At 35.7% G+C, this 25,000-nt stretch overlaps 2 protein-coding genes across 8 annotated transcripts in view; one reads left to right on the top strand and one right to left on the bottom strand.

The window, feature by feature from the left end:
• pum1 (pumilio RNA-binding family member 1) overlaps positions 1 to 25,000 on the bottom strand; it is a 507,081-nt gene that overhangs the window by 352,915 nt on the left and 129,166 nt on the right. The gene's annotated exons all lie outside the window — the stretch shown is intronic.
• The window catches only part of LOC121303275 (glutamate receptor ionotropic, kainate 3-like), a 25,367-nt gene continuing 25,303 nt past the window's right edge, over positions 24,937 to 25,000 (top strand). Inside the window, exon 1 of the mRNA XM_041233861.1 lies at positions 24,937 to 24,955. Within this exon, the coding sequence (XP_041089795.1) occupies positions 24,937 to 24,955 (19 nt within the window). The remainder of the gene's footprint in view (positions 24,956 to 25,000) is intronic.

Here is a 25,000-nt window from a genome sequence, read left to right as displayed (position 1 = left end):
TTTAAGACAAAAGATATAGTGCAGTCCTTCTGACCTGAAAGATGGCTCGTAATTACATATTAGCCACACAATGTGGTGCAAATGTATTATTCGTTGGTAATGTGAAGGAGCTTTATAATGTGAAGTGGATTGCATGCATGTTTAAGGTACTCGCTCATGTCTCAAAATAATACAGAAAACATTCACTTTCTAATTGAAACCCATTTATACTTTAAGTTCCAGTTAGAGTGACATTTCAAGTGCAATATTCAAAACAATAAAAAATAAGTTTTGTGATTTTTTTTTCAAGTGGACTTTATGGAAACATACAAAACCCTTATCTTAAAACTATGCATAAAATGTATCGAATTAGAAACTCTATTATACTATATTATATATATATTTGACCCGATATATATATATATATATATATATATAATATGATATTAATTGAAGATAAAACTGAAATATGCAGATTTAAGCTTTTCTTTTACACTTTTTACTGTCTTGAAGTGGTTTTCTTCTCCCTGCTGTTTTCATGCATAATTTTGTAATTCTATTCAAACACACATCTTTGTGTTTGTCACCTTGGTTACCAAGTCTCTTATCTCATTAATAACATCATCCACGGGGGGGGGGGGGTTGATAAGGCTGATGCCTAGAAAAACATTGTGAGTCATGTTTGTTGGCCATTGAAATATGCATGGTACTGTAATATGTCCAATAGCTGTACACGTTATAAGAGAGCAATAACATACAACAGTGTTTTCAAATAGTATCCAATATCCCGCGTCTAGGGGTGTTGTTCGGTACTAGGTCAAGTCAAGTATGATTCTGGACCACGTTTGAATACCCTGTCCTGTGTTATTGCAGCGATCAGGCAAAATGGTTCTAAAACACTTGTTAGCCATTGAAATCGCTCCCTTTATTCTTGCAATTTTATAAATTGTAGTAAAAATGTTTTATGAATATTAAAGGTTAGACTTTTGTAGAGTTACTGAGGGGTCTTAGAATTCCACAACACCATGCTAAAAAAAACCCTGTGTTTTCAGAACCAGCAGTACTGATGTTAATTCTAGAGGTGTATGGAGACATTCTGAAGTCTCTTACCAGCAAACAGATTTGCGTATCAAGTAACGATAATCAGCGAGCATTCAAACAAAATATGTAAGATCACAGATCTATTCAATAAACTCTATTGTTCAGTTGAGCACATAGCATCGGAACTTGAAAGATGTTTTGTTTCTTTATTCAGGCGGAACAGTATTTTACTGTATTTACTGGTTATTCTCCTTGTTGTTATTTTACTTTCATACCATGAAATGCAGCAAATGAGTTCCCATTTATATTTATATTCATATTTTCTGAAAAGCCGCCATGTCATTGTTCCAATATTAAATTGTGAAACACAGTGTGTGGCAGAAATATTGACATTTCTGTTTATTATTGCGGCTTCATTCTTTTTATCATTGCAAGTCAAAATGTTGAATACCAGAAATACTTGTAAAATGAGTGGCAATAGTGATGGTCAGCTATCTAGCAGATATTATCTAGCGAGGGATATGTTACTGTTATGTCTGCAAGACGGCGTGGGTTCCAAATCAATTGAATTCCTTTTCTATAACCATGAGAAACCATTGAGAAGTAATGGTGCTGGAAACAATAAAAATAAAAGTCATCAACCTTTGAAACACAGTACGCTCATAGAGCAAGCCATCATGTTGAATGGCAGTTTAAAACTGTTTCTAAGGATTAGGTCTATGACCTCCCAGTCATAATTCACAACTCTGCAAGATCTACCAAGAGGGTAAAGGCCACAGCACTCTGACCAGAGCTCTGAAAATGAGGTTTGGGAAACCAGAATCATAAATCAAAAAATGAGGAAAGAAGGGAAGGTCGGAAGGATATAAGATAGCGAAATAAGGACGTGCTGTCGTCTGCAATCCCTTTTCATTACAAATATGGTCTGGCAATAGATTCCGCTGGAAGGGTTCCACCAAACGCCAGTCGCAGTTTGAAGGATCTCTTCTGGCACTGTCATTTTCCACTGAAATGCACTTGTGGCCCATCCTTGTTTTCAGGAACCAAAGTAATTCTGAATAATGATAGCTGATTAATTATTTGGATCTCTGCTTCTCCTTTTAGTAAACATGCCACTGAATACATTATCAGGGCACTGATAACACATAAATACTCTCCCGTTAACGCTGTGTTTTATTGGCATGTTAACTGCATTTTCTATACTTGCACTTGTGGTGGGTGTGCCTATCTGTTGTTTCTTAGTTAGAGCTATAGTTCATGAAAATGACAAAGAGATCTATAAAAAGCTCACAGTAGCTCAAAGCCAGGCAAAGGCAAATTTAGAGAAAACTGGTAATGACTTAATACTGGAGCACTAGCTCCATGATAGCAAACTGAACACTATAGGATTGTAAGGGAAATGTGAACATGGAAAGTGCAGCTCTTTAATATCTGAGTTTAAGAAAATACAGACTGAAATGATGCAAGTTTCAACAGCATTATTGAAGTGTGCAAATATATAACAGGTTAATGTACTTGCCTTCCACATCTGAAGGGAAAGATTTAAATTTAGCTCAGGTCATAAGTTAAAAGAGTTTATTGGTTTTTACTTAGACCTTAGCGGATAATAGTTCACGCAGTTCAGAACTATTGGCACTGGGTAATGTTACAGGTTGTCTCAATAGTCCAGAATGGATGTGAAGACTGAACTATTCCCTTCAGGGCAGTCTTCAGGCAACTGACCTGTCCATTGCTTGTGCTGGCCTTCCTCTCTGAACAAACACAGAGAAGCCTCCAATGCTGCCAAGCCTGTGCCTTTCATGAGCACCAGCATTCACGATAAAAACTGAAAAAGAAATAAAAGGGACATGCCTATATCTTAGTGACAGAATGCTGCATGAACATATAGGCTCAGGTCACTTACAGCTGTCTTGGTTCATGACTATGATACGTCAAGGCAGTGTCTTTTTCACACTGTTCCAGAATTATATGCCAAGTACTTTTTGCAATTAAGCCCTTAATTATTTGCATGTAGCAATTAGAAAGAAAGGATAATCCTTTCCATATGTATCCAATATAAATACGATAATTAGAACAGGTATTGTCTGTGCAGTTTGTGCTTCAATTTTAAATCATTAAATATTACCTGGAAGCATTGTCTATGGCAATGTGAAATGCATACTAATCTTCCTTTTAGATAATTCTCAAGTAACTCTGTAAAGAAACACACACTCCTACCTTAACCTCCCCCCACAAGCACCATACACTTTTCTTTTATAAAAACTTGCATATCACTTTAACAGATTATCCAAAATAATGAAGTGCACTAAAGACACTCAACGCACACACTGAAACAAGTGAAGCAATAAATCATAATGCATTCTAGTGCTGTACAATACTTCATATTCTATATATATCGCAAAAACAAATAACTGCTCTGTGGTTATGCTATGCCTTTCTATGCCTTGTCAGCTGCACAATCAGTGCATGTGGTATTATCTTAATCTGTTAAACTAATTATTTTCAGACTAGTGGAGATGCACCGTTTAAGAATTACCTACAAACCATGTACCCATGGAAGAGGGCTTTGGAGAGTAGGGGCTGTATTTATAATTTTTTGTCCCCTAAAGTTACAGAATAGTGAAACAACTGGATTAAATAATTGTGTATGAGTGTACTCAGTATATTGTGATAGGGTTATGTACAATAGATAGCACATCCCACACTAGGTGCCTTTGAGTTCACCCTGGAAATATTTTATTAGTCAGCACACAGCAGTGTTTACATTATGACAGAAGTTCACAAACCATTCTTTTTTTCTTTATTTCCCTGAAGCTTGAAGGATGTTGTTTTGCTGCACTAAGCTGTCGTGTTGTATCAGAATAATAATGTCTCATATCGTTGCTTACTAAACCCTTTGCGTTCAAAGTCTGTGCTTTGCCTCTGGTTCTTTTCAGGATCACTGCCCTTGTATACCAGGCTGTGCACAGCGCAGAAGATGCTCCTGTCAAGCAGATACTTTAGTTTAATTTTCACGTTTTCATGTGTCCTGTACAGTTTTAAATACAGGCTGTGCATTTTATAGTCAATAGTACATAACGCCAATTCAGTTTTACCACAGTTTAATTTCATATATACACTGCATGTTTGGCAATGGCTGCTTTCAAGACCATAATTCATTCAACCACCATACCAGAGTTGTTTGCAATTGTTTGAGGAGCATGATTGAGACTTCATGCATGTTCCATGGCTACCTCAATCTCTGGATTCTCTTATAAATCAATGTAATCATGTCTAACATTGCAGTCTCCTTTCATACAGAGGCACACATTATTCCAACAGATATAGATATGGTGTACTATGCAACATCAATATTAGACAAAGGTGTCTTTATGTTGGGAATGAAAAGGTTATCTAGGAAATTATGATATCTGTTGTTGAGGCAGCTCCTGAATGCATTGTGTTTAAGGTATCTTAATTACAATTCAAGAGACAAGTTCACACAATAGAATTGAAAAACAGGTATAAATAGCATTTGTTTAGCTCAAGCACCTGTCATTGTTATTTATAAACCAATATGAAATTTGCAGACACAAGAGAAAAACGTCAGTACCCTTGGAAGAAAAAATGCAGTGCAGTACATGCAGTGTGGATTCAAGTAATTAGAACACCTTTTTGATGGCATATCTGCAAATGTATTGTTAAAGCTGTACAAATGTTCAACTTGCAGGACAATATGGGCAATATGGGACATGAAATCTGGTATATAGCCATAGGGGGTTACAAAACATGGTCTGGGTGGTAGAAAAGCATTGAGCATCTTTACTGGTAGTTTGGAATAAGAAATTAGATATGTGAGGTGTGCTTGGAATTCTTTTCTTTAATACAGAGGCATAAAAAAAAACATTTATTTTTTACATTAAGACTATATATCGGCTCGGCCTAGAGCATTGTTTTGGTACCACTTTAGATTAAGTACTTAACTATGTATTTAACATAGTAAAAGCTGGACAGATTTGCTGCTCTTAAATGGTAGCTACTTGTGGAAAAAGACTATAGTTACCTGAAACTGACCCGTGCCAGGGTATTACTGTGTAATTACATCAGGTAATACAATGTAATTGCACAACTATTACTGCACTATTCATGCTTCCATTATTTTATCAGTTAAGAAAGCATTCAGGAATGATTGTTGATGAAGGTTGCTACAATTATATATATATGTGTGTGTGTGTGTGTGTGTGTGTGTGTGTGTGTGTGTGTGTGTGTGTGTGTGTATATATATATATATATATATATATATATATATATATATATATATATATATATATATATATATATATATATATATATATATATGTCATTTTCCAATCAAAAGTAAAGGCAATAGTGGCCAATACAGACTGCTCAGCAACAATATGATTTACTTAACGATATCCAATCGTAAACCAATATAATGTAGAAGCCTGGGCCAAAAGCAATTTCATCAGATCAGGTCAGTTTAGACATATTACAGAGGGGAATGCCAGGGTTTGTATCTGTCCAGCAGTGAGGTTGTTTTCCAGCGATATAATAAAAACCACAGCAGTTTCATTTCCAGGATCTACTGTTAGAGGAGGCCGGGACTAACTTTAACTCTGATGAAAGAGGTATAACATCTTGAGGATATTGAATTCTGCCCCTAGGTTTCAATTAACCCTTTGTCTGCAATCAAATGTTGTTTCTTTTGAGTCTGTGGACATGAGATTCTTCAAGCAGGTCAGGCCTTTGCTGAGATTACCCTGATAAGTCTAGAAATATGTTTTGCAAATGCGGTTGTATCATCAAACAATTTACACTGGCAAGAAAATTAAATTGCAGGTAAACAGCTTACTACGCTCTGTGAGTGTCGTTCTTGCAAATTATTTATTTTCCTAAATGCCACCTCCATATATATTCTACATAAATATAACCTAGTATAGGAAAAGGAAAGGCTTGCTATGGTTACATTTTCTTAAGACACTCTATGGCTAGAGTATAAACTAGAGGTGTAGGTACAGCTCTATTATTCACAGTTGTTAACTCAACCCTTGTAAAGCAATTAGACTGTGTGTGCCACCTGTAATTAATAAACACAATGTTTTTATGTTTATATTATTCATTAGCTATGGTTCACCATCCAGACCTGTTGCACACCATGCTTTTACTATACTTTACTACCTGGATGTTGTACTTTTATTATGGTATACTACAGCGATCCTTTATAAAGTTTATCATCTTCAAAATCCATATTTCCCATCTGCATTTTTTTTCAATAATATACTATTCTGCCTTTCTAAAAGAAGAGACGGTTCATGGAAGATGTAATTTGCCTATGAAAAGCCATACTTAATCTACCAGCAAATTGAATCCTCTCAGCTTCTGAAGATGCTATTGCTGTTTTCCTACAGTGTAAAGCTAAGGGCAGTCTTTTGAACAGTGTGCCTGCATATCTGAGGTGAGTTTTTAAAATGCCTTCCCAACAGTTTCCAAAAACAGACTTTTTCAAAATGTACCTGTTCCAGAAAGCCTTAATTCTTGTGTTCTGTAATTGAAAACCAACACAATAAAGCTTCAAAATTAGCTGTTTGTTTTCTTTACGTCAATCATTCTAATGTATATACAGGTCTCCTCACAGTGACTATATAATATAGCAGTGGTCATGCATTAAAGCCTGGCCATGTCTCCCATTGTCCCCATAAACCCAGTTAACCTGCTGTTCTGTTCTCATTATAACACAGACAGCACAGCCTCTTAACAGCATTAGTGTGGCAGAGCCCTGTATTACCACAAGAAAAACTGGTTCCCTGGCACGTGGGAAAAGCATGTCGTTACCAGTGGACCAAACTTTGATTACCTTGTCCTTCCAGTCCAGGTGTTTGTTCTAAGTGTGCCTTTAATTATGAAATAAAGCAAATTCAACCACTGATCAAGACTTAAAGAATCTAATCATTTTTAACTGATGAACCTGTAGTTTTATAACACTGCAGGACTGGTGTTGCTTAGTACCCTTATTCCCTAATACATTTTAAACAAAATAGACACAGAAACATGTGTGTGGTATCAAAAGATACAACCTGGACAGTCTGTATAATCATCTCATAGAAGTTTCACTCTCACCTGGTATGCTTATAGTGTCATTTTAGGTCCACAAACTGTTGCTGATGCTGGCAGTCACTTTAATTAACTCTTTGAATCATTTACTACCATTCACACTAATTGAGTGAGGGACTTATTTGGTAATTTCATTAAAGCTTTAGGTCAATGGTCTCTATCTTTTTTTTTTTATATATATATATCACACTGATGCAATAAAGGACATTAACTTTGGGTTCATGTTAGGCTAAAACTTGCTACACAAGGATATTAAAAGAACTAAGATTAGCTAATAGATTTGCAGGATAATTCTAGAACAGAATCATTTTACAGTGGATACTCTTAGCATGTAACCGATTCCTGGCATTAACATTTACATGTAAAAAGAAACAGTGGTATATCCTTCACTCTTTCCAGACTCTCTTTCTAGAAACTCTTATCCCATACATGGCTGCCTGCTGGGTGCATTGTAAGACAAATCACAATTACTCGTAAACTCTACTGAGTATTACTTAATACTAAGCGTCACAGATGTATCGATACATGACCATTTTATCCAATCCCCTTCAGGCCACATCTGTACAGATAACGTCCTATTGATCACGTAGCTCTTTAAATAACTGGAAGTCTATCAGCACAGCATCTTGTCACTCTTGTATCAAGTCAATTATAGTTACTCTTGGAACCTGGTCTCTCAGCTTATATGATTAACAATGTTATTGCACATGCAGCCTTTGGAATCTATTTCACGCTGCTGGCCTACATTTGCACCATTTTGTAGCTTAATTGTATTTGAGCTGCATCAAGTACATTAATATAAGGCTTCATACCAATTTGGCTGTCAAGTTATTCCGCAGTCAAACTGATCTCCTTTGTGATTATTCTTTGCGTGCGTGACGGGTCTCGCATCTGAGGATCGGAGCAGAGAGTAATCCATTCTCAGGGATTTTCTTTCCTGCTCTTCTATTAGTGCCATTTCAAGGTCGTCATTGAAAAGACATACATTGCCATCTATGTTGTTCTGTCCCTTAACAGTATATTTAAATACCTGATCTGTTGCTGGAGTCTTGTTTTCTGAACCAGTGGGTCAATTCCGATTTTGAAATCTGTCCATGACATTTTTTTTTACTCAGAATCAATCGTATCTCTTTTTGGGGAATGGTCTTGTGCTCAGGCTAGCAAAACATAATCAACTTGCAACATTATTTTTTTAAACATGCCTTTATATAAGTTCCCAATTATTAACACACCCAGGACTCAAACCTGTGCACCCCTGACTATATGAGTCAACATGTGCACCATGCACTAGTGCCTTTACCAGGTGAGCAACTCAGGGATCCCAAAGATGTACAACAGCTTCAAATGGTAGCATATATTATTGCATTACAATTTTTATTTCATATGTCATTACTATTGAGAAAGTGGCAGTATTGTATATCTATACATAGGTTACACCCCCTTTCACCTCACCTCTGCCCTGCCCTACTATTTACTGCATATGTTGAATTCAATATCTGACTGACTCTTTAAAAAGCCGATTTATAAAGCAATCAAAGAGGAATAATGCTTGGATCAGGATGGGCATATGAGAAATAACCTAATCATGTCTTTCAAAACTATATTTAAAAGCCATTTTTACTTTCAAGCGATAACTATTTTTCAAATGTTGAATTCTAGCAAGGAGATCGAGCTGAAAACCAGATCTGCCACTGTCAGATAAGTTATCAAAAGATAATTAAGGATGTGCCATTTGAGGAAGAAGAATGCTCATATTGGGCTTTAGAACAGTGATAATTCAAGCCCTTCTGAAAGGTCACTGTTTATTATGGCGTTTGCATGCATATACAGGCTAGTTAAGCAATTCATGGTGATGCACAGTGAAGGAAGCAAGTGTATCTGTGGAAACAAACAACGACCATGTGGGCTGACGGTGATCATGAGTTTATGATATTGCTCCTGAAATCTGTAGAAATCAGCTCAATTAATATAACTTGCATTATTGTCATTGTATAACGAATCCCATTGTATAATGACTTTGAAATGACATTTCTTAATATAGTCCACTCTTAACCCTTTAACTCCCATCTCTCACAACAATAATACACCCTGAGTTTGATATTTGTAGCCACAGACCAGTGGTAGTACAACAGAAGTGGTCAAAAGCCCTAATCTGGGTTTGATTCATTGCTTGTCAAAAGCTGTTAGCACAGACTATTACATGGAAATGTTAAACGCCAGCAATAGAATAAAAAAAAAGCTCTCACATTGATGCAGGCAGAAATGTTGCAAGGGGAGGTTGTCAGGGTTATTAGGTAAGACAGGTAATGCCATCTTGTGACATTTTGAGACCATGTTCACATGTGTTTAACTGCAAATAGAGTCAATCATAAAGTGAAGGGCTTAAAACAGCTATTGATATAAATGCTGTACTTGCAAGCCTGGTATTATAGCCCCTGTTTCTAGCATGTCCAAAAAACAATACAAAACAATAATAATAATAATAATAATAATAATAATAATAATAATAATAATAATAATAATAATAATAATAATAAATAATAAATACAAAATGCTGACATTACAGTTCTTGCTAGTATTTTAAGTGAGTCATTTTTTCTTGTTTTACATGTGTGTGGATGAGGTTTTTCTGTGTTTCTGACATACAGTACAAGATAACAGTGTGCATCGATCAAGCTACAGTACCACATTAGCTGTGCTGTACACAACATAGTAACAATTTTATCTGTATTCAGAATAAAATAACGCATCAAATAGCAACCGAAATATTCTACATTTGATTAATTCTAACAAATATTCAGATTTAAAAAAGTAATCTGAAAAATAATTCTACATCGTTGGAATGCATTTTCTATTTTTTTTTTTTATTATTGAGAGAAATCAGGGAGCACGTCTGCTTACAATGCAGGAGAAAAATGGTGGTTTGACAACTTATTAACCCTCCTGATATAAACCAACGCACACAATAATAGACAATATTGTGCATCAACACTGCCCCTAGTGGCTGTAAAAAATAACATTTTGTTTAAGATGTTTTGTTGTTTTTTTTTCTTTGTGTTGTACTGTATTTTTTTATATCCACTTGAGTCAGTGTTGCAGGGCGGTTAACAGTTACACTCTCATCCTATGAGTTTTAAGAAGTCACTAAGATGTAAAGATAGAAACAGAGATCAGATTTCTGTGCTACGGCATACTTGTAACCAGTTGCTCTTTAAATCTCAGGAAATGCAATGTTTCTGCTATTCAGACATTAATCAAGGTGTGTGAATTGGGACATGAGATTTTGAAAGTGTTACCTGCAGTAATGCTACGTATATTTCAGTGTAAATGAATCCAGATTTCTTTCCTCATCAGGAAGTTTGTTGGCCTCTTACCAGCATAGCTTCTCACAACGGCTTTGAAAGATTACAGTCATCGTTCCCTTTATAACAGGACACTGTCCCTGCACTAAAACCTCGGTGGCATTATCTGGTAAATGGCAGCTCTATCTAGAAGTGTTGAAGCCCACATTTCATTAACCTTTATCAGTGTTTTATGATATCAGGAATGAAGCGGTGCCAGTGGCTTTTACACACAGACTGTATTAGGACAGGGAGACAAAAAAATTACTAATTTGCGCTCCTATTACAAAAGTTCAAAGAAAGGCATGAATGCTATTTGATGAATGGCACCTAGGCGCTGTCCTGTCTGTTAATAATAGTGGCCAGGTATAAAAATAGCAGCAAGAATGGGCAAACGATTCTGGTATCGTCAGATCTAACTTGATAGGACAAGCAACATCATTAAACCCATGTAACCCTGTTATGCTTCAGTGTGTGTCTCAATGTCACCAGGTAGTAACTAAATGAGAGCTTTTTTAGTAACCTGCTATTGCAGCCCTGGATTGCAACTCGGGCTGCAATTCTGCAAAGAGGAGCTCTGGTGTGTTTGTTTGTTTGTTTTTGTCTTTGTTGCTTTTTGCTAAAGTCAGATGGCTGAGTGTTGGAAAAGGAAGATTTTATCTGTTTTATTTTATTATATTTGTTTTTCCTTTAGAAAAAGCTGCCATTTGTTACTTTTGGAGCCTGATCGCATTAGATCTCAGAGCATAAATGGGCTAAGGGGTGGACCTGGTTAGTCCTTGGATGATGCAACTCCAAGGAAAGTCAGGTGCTGTAAGGAGTGGTCTTGAAGGATCTCTAGGGGGCACTGTTTCCTCTGACACAGGTCTAATACTCCAGCATGGGACACTGTGCAACTGTGCTGTATGTACAGGTAGGTGGTGTTTTGAGAACATTGAAGTAATTACTTTTACAATTACTTTAAATGTCCCACTGCATTCTGTGCTTTCATTTCCACCCTTGCATGTTCCCTAGTTCACCACAGAACCTGTTCTCACCCCGGCCTCGGTTTAAAACAGGACTTGTCAAGTCATACTGAGATCAAACACTGAAATACACGTTTGTATTACAGAAATGTAGCTGCTCATGGGTGATGTCATCACATAAAAAAAGATTGTGTTTCTGCATAATGTATTGTCAGTTGTTTATATATGATTACTGTGATTTGCATGTTCCCACAATTGATCTTTTTTTTTTTTACACACACACACACACACACACACACACACACACACACACACACACACACACACACACACACACACACACACACACACACACACACACACACACACACACACACACACACACACACACACACACACACACACACACACACACACACACACACACACACACACACACACACACACACAAGATTTGTAAAACTATTCCCTAATTAGATTTTTTCATTGCATAATCCAGGAGGGTGTGATTAACGGTAAGGAGTTAATAAAAAGTGTAATAAATAGCCAATTTTGAAAATGTAAAAGCCTTGGTTAAATAGTTTTTCCCGAGTGTTCAGATAGCTGGTTTTAATAAAGCAGCTGTGCCTAACTTCCCTGCTCAGTCTCCCCAGGAGAATTAAAAGCTCAAATGACACAGCTTTGCAGAAGACAATTTTCATCCAAATTTGTATTCATCTCAGTGATTTTAATCAGAAGTAGTTTATTTTTATGACTTAAGAATCAGATCAACACTTTTTTCTGTAGCACAAAGGGGGTCTGTCATTGTTTTCATACCTTTTCAGAATATTATCAGAATGTTAATTGCAAATAATAGATGTTAATTCATTTGAAATCCAGGATTTTCCTTACATGGAAAAATAGTAAATATAATGTGTCAATGGCCTCCAGACAGAAGGGGGTTGTTCAAAGTGTAAACCATCTTTAGACATCCTGCATTCATGCAAAGGGTTTATAATATCACTACTGTAGTATTGACAACCAATAAATATGTGCGTCTATTGCAGTAATCCTGTGTATTTATGTCACCTGTGCTCAGCGTACGGTACTGGCACTGTGATGTTGCTGTAGTGATGTATATGGACATGGAAACATCTTATAGTGTCCTGAGAAGGTGTATTGAACTCCTAGGACACCTTCCTCAAAACCAGGATGGGTGGAAAACCTAGAGTAACCCCTATCACAGAATATTGCCTTGCTCATTTATAAACTTTACTTCAAGAGAGTGGACACATAACAATTATGTTTTCACTTTAGGCCAGTAAAAAAAAAAAAAAAAAAACATGTCTACCTGGGACGAGGAAAATAACTGAGTTGACAAATTGACACGTTATATGAATCTTCTTCAGTCAGGCCCGTACACTGCATTACAGACACTGACCTGGTTCTCTCACCTGTCCCTCACTCTTCTAATACATTTAGCACATGGTGGATCAGTTCAAGCAAAAAGCTTCAGTCACTCAACCTTCACTTGTCAACTCAGCAGTTCTGTACTTAATGTTGTCAGCCTCTGCTTTCCCCAGGCAGAGCAGCCCTGAATGTCAATCCTCACCGTGATGTGTGAGAAGCTAAACTTAACGAGGGCGGAAATATGAAGCAGTGACAGGGAGGCCTCTTGGAAACTGTAAAAATAACTAAATAAAAGGGCACAACATGGTACACTTAGCAACCATAACCTGGGTTGTGCTATGCGTCAAAATCAAATACAGTGTGATAATAAGGGACTTGAGTCTGGCATTAATGCATTCAGTTAAACGGTTACATAAGACAAAGCCATACACAGGATAAATACTGTAGTGTGCAGTAAAACTTAAATTCAGGCCCTCATTTTTGCAATTCATTTTGCATGACAACAATGGAAAGTAACGTTCCAATATTAAGGCCACCATCTGCTGTCACAATAGAATCACGCCTCTGTTTAATGACCTCTCAACTAACGCCAACTGTTTTTTTGTTTTTGTTTTTTTTAAACGTGTAAACTTGAATACAACACAATGATTAATAAAGTCTTAACCAGTTTAATAAACTGGCCAAACTAAGAACTAAAAATCCTATTGTATTCACTTGCAACAAGACATTCTATGTACCTTCAGTATTAAGACCACCTCCCTGGCTGACCTTAATAGAGAGGTTTTACTGTATTGCAGTAGTTTTATTAAGAACTATTAGTATTATTGTTGTCATAGAAGCGATTGTATCATTATCCATACCCACGGTGAGCTTTAATTTCCCAATGAACTGCAGTCTTATAATCTTTCAGTTGCTTTAATAATAATAATAATAATAATAATAATAATAATAATAATAATAATAATAATAATAATAATAATAAATTGCTCTCTATTGTTGTTCATACAATCTATTTAGTGACCCCACATGCTTGTAGTGTTTAATGTAATACAGATTCACATTCATTATGGAGAGGTTTCTAATCAAACTAATTGCCATTAAGAAAAGAACCAGGTGCAGTATTATTATCTCTATTGTGCTTTTTTTGAGGGGTGGGTTCAAAGCAAATTTTGTAATACAAAAAAACTGTAGCTGCCATACCATTACTGAATGTAATCAAGCCTCAGTCTAAAGGATAGCTTTAGCTGAATTGGTGAACCAAAAGAAATACATTATCTCTCTTGTAGAGTAACATCTATTAATGTTAAAAAACCCTGGCCCTCGAAACCCCCCTGATTCACTGGGGAAATGAAATTACTGAGAATTAATGGAATAGCCTTATTCGCAACCCACCAGAAACTTTCAAATTGTTTTTCTCGTCTTCAGAAAAGTAAGACTTTTCAACTACCTGCACTGAATACTTCAAATGTGTTATGAAAGATTATTAGCAACATTATAACAATAAAAAAACAGATTCTAGAGGTGCGGTGTTAAACATATGTGACTAAAGGAAATGAAACAATGTATAATGTACAGTGCCCATTTCTATAAGGTATAAAAGTAACACTGAACTAAAACATGTTCTAATAAAGACACCAATTTGAAACGGTCTTTCTGTTGCACATTTTATTGTCTTTTATTAAATGCACTTACCCAAACAGCAAAGTGATCTAATCTGTGTTTTAACGAGAGACAGAAAAACTTCATTATTAGCATACTCTAACAAAATGTTTCTTACTGTAGCCTAATCTACATCTCAAACTTCAAATTAAGTTTTGAGTCGCAGTGACAAAGCCTTAGGTGTTCTGTCAGGTTAGGTTATACATTACCAGTGTGGCTTGTCTCAGAATGTCACTTAGGTAATTAGGCAAGCAATTTACATTTCTGAGCAACTTCTATTCAGATGGCATTAACATACCCTTCACCTTATAAGAAAAATATTTTCTTAACCCTGACATACACACCCTTTAAAATCACAGTGCTCGTGGTATTAGAAGCTTTAAGTAGAAAATATATTAGGCTTTTATCTGAGTCACTGTGGGAAGAGATTTTGTTTTGTTTTTCTACAGGCATGTTATTTATTAATTGTGATGTAAATGTTGCTTTTGTTCATGAATAAACTTGTGTAATGGGCTGTGTTGTTTGATGCACTGTAACACACTTTACACCGAAAGCCTAATTAATTGCAACCTGTTCAAAAGCTTCTCAGCATAACATTAACCCTTTCAAACATTGCAACACCAATTTTACTTGCCTCATTATTGTTAAATGTTACATGTTTCGAAACATTTAAATAAAAAAGCTTACGTCATTTACAGAAGTGTCAAACAAACTTGATAGCAATACATGCTCTGACATGCTGAGAAACATAATTGAATTGTATTATACTCCAAAAGTGTTTAATGGATTCTAAGCCATTGGGACACAGATCTGATATAGGAGGGCAGGCTTTATGAGTGGGTTTTTTTTGTGGTTCATGAGTTTCAAAGTTTTTTTTCTTTTCTTGTTTATTTTACAATTTCACAATAACTTCTTTCCAAAGCTTTGAATTACGAGATCCTCTCAGGAACGATAAGGTTTAATCCATTAAACAAAAAGGACTTAATTATTGTCTTAAATCTATCATCATAAGTAAATGGTTAATTATGTGTGGGATAAACAGAAAACACAACGGTTCTTTTGGGATGACTCCCTCAGTGTTTCTGTGACTAGAGTCTCTGTGACAATCATTCCCATTGAGTGGGCTACCCTGTCTACATCATTTGATATTCATATATTGTGATATAAGGGGGAAGACATTTGACCATTTTGAGTTGTGAAGGTACCAGTTACTATATTATGCTATTTTACTGAGGTCTTGCTTTGGTAATACAAAGAGGACAAATTGGAAAAAAGTGATTTTTTTTTTTTTTCCAACAACAGGAGTAGCTCAAAAGGAAGCATTATATGTCTGTGCCACTGTCTGTTGTTATGGCAACCTGCTCAGCCTTATCAAGCTTCTATTCGTTAAGTGTTTTCTTGAAGGGCTACTTCATGGTTTGGTGCAATTTGTCTTTCTGCAAAATTCTTAGAATCAAGAAAAAAAAAAAAGTTTCATTGTTACTCATGGCTATGACTGTATATAGAACCGAGAATCAGATCGATAGGCTTTAAAATATCGATCGCCCCTTAAAATCAAATAGTTACTTGTTTGCTGATGGAAGCACTTCTTTCTCTGCTCATATTAACTGTCCAGCAAACAAACTACTGAATATCAAACCAAAAGATGTTTCTTTTTTTTTTTCAATTTAACAGAGTGGGTCTGCTTGAGATGACAGATAACAGAGTATAAACCACTGAGCTGTGTGAAGTACTAACAGCATTACTGTGTGTAGAGTGACACATTATACATGGAGACAGTTGTAGTCTAACTGCTTGAAAATAGTCATTATCAATTAGGCTTACATGTTTCTTTCTGAATACTTTATTCAATAAACATTTCTTCGTTTCCTCTGTTCTGAAAAAGGACATTTTGATTTTACTTTGAAATTACATGCAGCTTTAATATTTAAATGATAAAGTGATAACCATGAAGATATATATATATATATATATATATATATATATATATATATATATATATATATATATATATATATATAATTTTATTTATTTTTATTTTTTTAATGGTTTTAATTACTGCATTGAAATATCTAAGTAGAAACTCTAAGTTAAATTTTGTAATGTTTTGTGTGGTGTGGTCAAGTCCGTCTTAGAGAACACTTCAACTAAGAAAACACTTATCTTGCTTCCCAGGGGGTGTTCTCTTAGCCAGAGACCACTATACAATCTGTTAATTAATGTCAGAGATTTGCACAGTTTAAAAGTCTAAAATAATTAATTTATAATTCTATTTGAACGCATTCAAATCAGTAGAATCTCAAAAAGATATTAAAATTAGACACTCTGGGCAAAAGGCTTTAATCAAGTAGATTGCTGTGTAAGACGAACAGTCTTACAATTAATCTTTAAACTGCAGCTAAATTGTAAATTCTAATTATGAAAAAGAGTGAGTGTTTCTCATAATATTTTATTTTAAAGGAATGAAATACATGTGAACCAATTAGTTGATTGTTACTTTAATACAGTGAGCAAAATATTTAACAAATATGTACATTCCATTTTTTTTTTTTCTGATAGGCTGCAGTTTGCTGTATATTGTATCTATTTAACTTCAATAACAAGGGGTGAGTTCTTCATATGCAGTGGGGATGTCAAATATTAGTATTCATAAATCCTCATTCTCCTGACAGATGCATTACAGCTTTGTCTTATTTTGGTATTGCATGATGATTTGAAGCTGCTCTTACGGCTTCAATTGCATTCATTAAAGCAGAAAAAAAAACCTCCATACTGATAGGGGACCTCCAGACTTATAACAAAGAAAATAGACTAAAATATCTACTGTATGCATTTCATTCTGCATTAACATTTCTGTATACGTTAATAAATAACCAGTGTGGTGCTTAAAATAAACTGACGTAGCTACGATGGAACTAATTTGAGTTCATCTAAATGTTATGTGTGGTGTTTAATGCATCTTTACAGAATCTGCTTTTAAATATTCCCCATTCAAATGTGAGATTAAAGAGCACAGAGGTATAGTGATTCATATTGGAAGCTTCTTTGGCAGCTGTGTGTGAGTGGGGCTCATTCAAAAGAGCTCTCACGTACAGCTGGTTATCACCTCGTATTCAGAGCAGAATCACCACATTAATACATTGCCATTTAGCTACAATTTCACTGCCATAGACTTCAAAAGAGCTTTCATTTGAACCAGAGTTGATATGAGCCCAACAAGGAGTGTAAGTGTTATTCAAGAAAAATGAAACTTTTTTTTTCTGCTTTGTGGAAGCATTGCATGAAATGAAACTACACATAAATGCTGTGATCAGTGATATATATATATATATATATATATATATATATATATATATATATATATATATATATATATATATATATATATATATATATATATATATATATATATATGTATGTGTGTGTGTATATATATATATATATATATATATATATATATATATATATATATATATGTGTATGTATATATATATATATATATATATATATATATATATATATATGTATGTATATATATATATATATATATATATATATATATATATATATATATATATATATATATATATATAGAATCGGACGGTGCACAGAGCAGGGTTTTCAAACCCAGTTGTGGGGACCCCCAGTGTCTTCTGGTTTTCATTCCAACTGAGCTCTCAATGACTTAACTAAACTCTTAACTGAACTGATAGTTAATTAATTTGCTTTTTGATTGATTTCAGCTCTTAAACAGTTGCAGAGTTCAAGCTACTTATAAAATGTTATAGCTACCTTGAAATCTGCAACTGTTTAAGAGCTAAAAACAAGTGAGTAAGTCGCCTTGGATAAAGGTGTCTGCTAAATAAACAAATAATAATGTTGAAATCTGACAACAACAACAACAGCAACAACTGTGGCGTATCCCAAAGCACGTTCAAGAGAAACAGCAAACTCAGAACCATGCCATTAAAAGAAATGAGGTTGAATTTCAATATTAGTGTCTTCCTTCAAATTCATATTACTGAGGCAGTGCCAGTGACAACCACAATACAATTTGCTCCTTGCAGCAACTTTCTCTTCAAACCACAACATTAAATAGAACATGCAGATAAGGTACAGCAGAAAGGGTCGTAAGACATGTTTGAAGGAATTTAAAATCTATGCATACCGACACAAACAATTAAATAATTACTATGATAATGATATGGGTGCTTAAGTCTCTCTTCACAGGCTGTCAATAATGATAACAATGCTGCTCTTCAGCCTCTGGTTACATTTAAAAGGACTGGTTTTAATCTCTAATTCATTAAGGTAAAGGCCATTTCCAAAGAAATACCAAGTGGACTGAAAGACAATCATTAAACCCACTTACTTTTCTGCATTTAATTTACCTTAAAATAGTAAGTAATTCCGAGGGCACCTGCAAATCAACCGCATTGGCAGGTTGTGGTTATTTGTGCCTTAGAAAGTCAGACTACACAACTCCTTCCCCATGTATTTATCAGCCCAGGTTTATTATCTTGTGGTATTGGCTTTCTTACAGAGAACAGCCTGGATAAGAATGCCTGAGTGAAATGCTCCTGCACTAATGGTTTTGACGTTAGTGATTTGTGTGTAATTGCTTGTGTGGACAAATGCATTTTTGTGCCTCCTGTATCTTGTACCTTGTAAAGAGCTTTGTGATGGTGGTCCAAAAATACTATATTGGAGTCAATTCTCACAGATGTTCTGGTCTCCCATTCTTTGAGCAATAGTGAGGTCAACTCACAGGCCCATGCAAGTACCTATTTACCTCTGTAAAAAGCTTTGTGATGGTGGTCCATAAAAAAATAAAGAAGAAGATATTACCTACCATGTTAAGGTAATATAATGGCATGATACATTTGCACGTGTAATCCTTCTCTTGTAAATATAATAAACTCTTCCCTCTTTGCAGTGTTTTATTTGATTAGCACATCAGGAGGATATATATATATATATATATATATATATATATATATATATATATATATATATATATATATATATATATATATATATATATATATATATATATATATATATATATAATGTTGACAAAAGTTTCTCCACAATTTATAATGTCCAATTAACTTTTAACCTCACTGCAGCAATTTTTCCACACAGCTCAGGAGAACTGAAGATGCAACGGGTGTCTTCCGATCCACGACCAAGCAGCTTCTTCTTTTACACCATGGAACTCAAGAGTGGATGTCAGAAAGCCTGTGGAGGACAAAGGCAAGCTCTGCAGGTGTCCGTCTGAGCTCACTGGGCACCTGGCCAGCAGGGTCCGCTGTAGCGTGATTAAGAGAAATAGTCACTTCCAGTTTGCCAACCTAACCCACGGGAGCACCCAGTGAAAACCCTTGACTTCACACATACAGGACGCAAACCTGTACTCACTCTCCTGACTGTATGAGTCACCCTGCACACCACGTGGCTGTGCTTTTACCAGATGAGTCACTCAGGGAAAATAATACATGATTCCTTTTTAAGTTGATCTGTTCTGTGTAGCTTTATACATTGAAATCCTTGCTCAATTTTAATTTTTTTTTAAATAACAGTAATGAGGACACTGATTTTCCATGCCATGTAAGTACACTGACATTCATTTTTTGTATATGTATTTTAGTTAAAGTCTCTGATTCAGGTCACAGCCATGTCTCTCCCTAGATCAGGAAAGTGGAGAACAGCTAGGCTATTGAGATGCATAGGAGAACAACACAGGGCAGAAGGTGGAGCTCAAAATTATAGCTAGAAGGGAAGTGACAGAAGATATAATATAGTATAATGTGTATGCACCATATACTACTGACAAGCACACCTTTTACTTTAAATATGCCTGTTTCAGGCCTGTCGAAGGATGTAACACAAAAAAGCACAAACCTAAATAATACTACTAATACTACTAATAATGTGCTCTTCTTTCTGCCCTGCATTCCTTCCTTCCTTCCTTCCTTGTGTAGCTGTGCTATCCAGTAAATATTTGATATCTGAACACCTGCAGGCTTCAGGGGAAAGAATTTGGAAGTCAGTAAAGTCTAACTAATCAAGGCAGCTTGGGAGAGCATTAAGACAGACATGTTGAGAGGAAATGTGACACCTGGAAATTACAGAATGTAATGGAATCAGCCGAGTGGTAAATGTAGCTTTTAAATAGGTTTTGTGTTCTCCATTAACTTATCTGATGCTGATTAGTTCTGACAGTCTAGAAAGTGCCGGTCACCATGTTCTTCGTGTTTTGCACAAAGTTCTCTTTTGTTAGGTTGGTGAGCAGATGGTTTGGGTAACACACACACAAAATATATTACTTAATGGCTGTGTGATGTATTGTAGCGGCGACATCAGTAACTGAGTCAATTATTCTTGTTAAGGCCAATCAGTGATCAAATTAATTACTTATCTCATGTCTCTTGTCCATCCATTTTACAGTGCTCACTGAGTGCATCGTCCTGTTTAGATTTCTTATCTCATGTCTCTTGTCCATCCATTTTACAGTGCTCACTGAGTGCATCGTCCTGTTTAGATTTCTTATCTCATGTCTCTTGTCCATCCATTTTACAGTGCTCACTGAGTGCATCGTCCTGTTTAGATTTCTTTTGGCCCTAAACATTTTTTTCTGCAAGTGGAAAGCTGGACACAAGAGGTATTGCATGTATTTTGTTTTTTGTTTTTTTTTCGCCTTTGTGTCCATTTGAGGCCTGCAGTATTAGGTAATATAGAAGTGTTTACTCTGTGTTATACTGTACTTTGACCATAATTATCCAACCCTAAAAAATAAAGTTGTCAAACATTACAGCTTCTTAATGATATAACTTTAGCAAAAACTGGAAATACAGTTGTATCAGCAAAGGATATGGATATTTTGTATTGAACACAACCATTCTATAGGGTCTTACTTTTTCTATAAATGGCTTGTTGTCCAGTCTAGACCTGCACACCATTTTATTTTAAACATTATACAAAGGTGAATGGTTAAAAAAATATATATATAATTACAATTAGCACTACTAACTAGAAACTAAATCATATTTACTTTACTGTTTAGTCTTTGATTACAATAAATAAATAAATAAACAAAAACAAGCTAACCTACTTCCTAAAATGTGGTACTTTGCAAAACAATGTTTTATTTGTGATTTGCATTTTTCAATCTCATTATAGTTAGCGTACCGTAACTAGAGAACCTAATTTGCTTGCTTGAAAGCCAATAAAACATACCCGGGTGCTTGTTTTCTATTAAATCCACCAAATCAATTTCTGAATTTTCTGAACTTATTATATATCCCAAATCAATGCCTTTCTCAGAAATATTAAAGTTTTAATGTGCAATCTGGTGAACTGTGCTTACTCAGTTACGCATTTAGCATGTTAATGGATCTTTGCATAAAATGTTAATGGAAATCGTGTCAACCACTATACTCTTGAGTGAGCATTTTACCAAGTAAAGCTTTTTTTCCCCCTTTTGTAGACTGAGCATTATCAGAGGACATGCAGCTAATCTATATTGTGATCAGGAAATGATGCCCAGAAAAAAGAAAAGAAAAAAAAAACATTCCCATTGAAATGGCTTTTTGTGATTGTAGCCTCACCCTGTCTTTCATCGATAAAATATCAACTTCAGTGTATCAGTCGGCTTGACAAGGCCAAATAGTCCTTCACGTCCCACAGCGTAAGATGACTTAAGTCTGTATTGATTAACAAAAAAAAGGATTTACCGGCAAAGCAATGTGCACAGGACAAAGGAAAGGATGTCCACTGTGAACCAGACACATTCTCACAAGCCATTGTCATACTGTGAAGAATAATAGAAACACACAAGACAAGCCTGTAGGTCTGATAGACGGGTGAACAAAGAATAAAGGTCACAAGGTCACTTGAGAACAGTTGAGCCTTACAAATGGAACAGTTGACTTCAATTGTCAAGAAGGAATGGTCTCAGAGAGTCAATAAATGCATTTATATCATACATGATTATGCAAGCAGATGGTATAATGTACCTGTAAGCCCACTTGAAATGAATAGAAGGCCAATCTACTATTAAATTACTATGCAGTTCAATGCATCTTTTGTAACAAATGTTGCACAGGTCAGAATTAATGATGATGATAACATTTTTCAACTGGAATATTTTACGCAGAAGTTGAAATAAACCACATATTTACGAAATGATTGATGGGAAACATTTATTATTTTTGGCAGCAGGGACGTGATTGATATAAACATAGTTTAATTTAAAATGGATCTCATAAGCATGCTTGTTCAGGGAACCGTCTCAACAAAAAGACTAAGAACCTATTTAACATGTGACCACTATACTGAAAAAGTAAATCAGTCATTGAGGATTGTTCATTTATTTCTGTTGATTTCACTCAATACTAAATGGTAACTGGGTTGTCTGTTGCCACCTGCTCTCCAGTGACCCTCTCTCCCAGGACCACCTCCTCTCCAGTGACCCTCTCTGCCAGGACCACCTGCTCTCCAGTGACCTTCTCTGCCAGGACCACCTGCTCTCCAGTGACCCTCTCTCCCAGGATCACCTGCTCTCCAGTGACCCTCTGTCCCAGGACCACCTCCTCTCCAGTGACCCTCTCTGCCAGGACCACCTGCTCTCCAGTGACCCTCTCTGCCAGGACCACCTGCTCTCCAGTGACCTTCTCTCCCAGGACCACCTGCTCTCCAGTGACCCTCTCTGCCAGGACCACCTGCTCTCCAGTGACCTTCTCTCCCAGGACCACCTGCTCTCCAGTGACCATCTCTCCTTTGTGAAGCGCTAGTTGCAAAGTCTTGTGTCTTCTATTGTGCAGGTCTCCTGGTTCCAAGAGTATTAACATGTCCCTCCTTCACTTTTAGCACAAATAAAACACTGTACATGGTCTCAGCTGGTCAGTCATTAGTAGCACAATTGTTAATATTGGTTGTCTCTCTGTTTCTTTCAGGTGTGAAATGCCTTTAAAGCAAAGAGGAATGAACTTATAACATTTTGAGGTGTGGTGCAGATAGTCAATGGGGTGAGGCTGGCCGATGACTGGCTTTTGGGACACCTTGTATATTGACAAGCCATGTATCTGATGTGCAGTTAAGGAATTTATGTGCGCCACACTTCTCTTTAATAGGCTTCAGTTATGTTTTATCATAGGGATTTGTTTGTCGGAATTTGATGATGCAATCATTGAATCCAGACATACTCATCCGTATTCATTTTGTCTCATACAGCATTCTCAATGTATTCCCATTACACCCATTATATTTGAAGAAAAAATGACTCTTTCCTTTCAAAATACAAATGTAAAGAAAACAACTAAAAACTGATCTTTCCCAAGTTTTTTTTTTTTTTCCAATAGTGAAACTCTGTCACTAAAAAATCCATATGCATGAATGTTTACAAAGGGGTTCCTGACAAACAGGGCACCATATAGGTTCATGTTATGGGTGATTGACAGATGAGCAAGACAGGTGTTTTCCACCCCTTCACTAAAACAGGTGGGGGGGGGGGGGGTGGTTTTGAAGTCAATAATGCATTATACAAATTACATATTGGAAGACACCATCACTTTGCATTAAAATTGATGAAATTTCATTAGTTAAAAAAACATAATAAAGTAATAAATAGGCCAATCAACCCAAAACAACCCTTTTGCTCATTCTTCCTCATACACTGTACACAAGCATGTAGTGTACAAACACTTACTTAGATTTGGCACCAATGTTTCTTAAAAGTGAACATGTCACTGCAAAAGCTTATTAAATTTGGCCCGTACTCTTCTGCTATACCATACCCCTTAATTACAACACTGGAAAGAGTACCAGGAAATATCCTAACCTTAGCCAGATCTCTGTTCTGTCCAATAGGAATTTATCCAAAATAAATAACATCCATTTGTTTGTGGTATTTCAGACTGAGTTCAAATCCTGGCCAAACTGGTAAATTATGTTTGATTTGTTCCAGCTAGAAGCAACAGGCACCACTTGGTTACAGAATAAATGTGAAATATGCTTATATTGTTCCATTATGCAAAGTAAAAAGAGCCTGTGGAAAGCTTTATATGGATGGAATCTTTCACACTTTAAAAACAGTATAATTGGTTAAAACAAAAAAAAAAGTATCTGGGCTTATATTTGAATACACTGTGTTCTGTGACAATGCAGTTATCTTTTTGGTTTCATATACTGGCCTGTATGCCTTTGCCCAAGTATAAGCGTATCACAATGACACAGCCATGAAAGCCACCATGGCTGAAGACAATTGCAAATGCAAGACATAGCTAAGCTGTTTATACATGTGCAGTGCTTCAAGAACCATGTCCAAGGCTAAAGAGTAAAGCCTCATAAGTGGGTTTATAAATAAAACTCTTCCACTCTCAAAAAAAAAAAAAAAAAAAAAAAATCTATGAATAAAAGTGCCTGCATGATTATTCAGCAAGTCCCTTATCATGACTAATAACTGTGCAGGTAAGAATGAACTGAACAAGCTTGTGCTGTGCTGTATATCTGATG

The sequence above is a fragment of the Polyodon spathula genome, chromosome 32 (assembly GCF_017654505.1).
Source record: "Polyodon spathula isolate WHYD16114869_AA chromosome 32, ASM1765450v1, whole genome shotgun sequence".
NCBI classification, from domain to species: domain Eukaryota; kingdom Metazoa; phylum Chordata; class Actinopteri; order Acipenseriformes; family Polyodontidae; genus Polyodon; species Polyodon spathula.
This window is presented reverse-complemented; position numbering and strand designations above follow the sequence as displayed.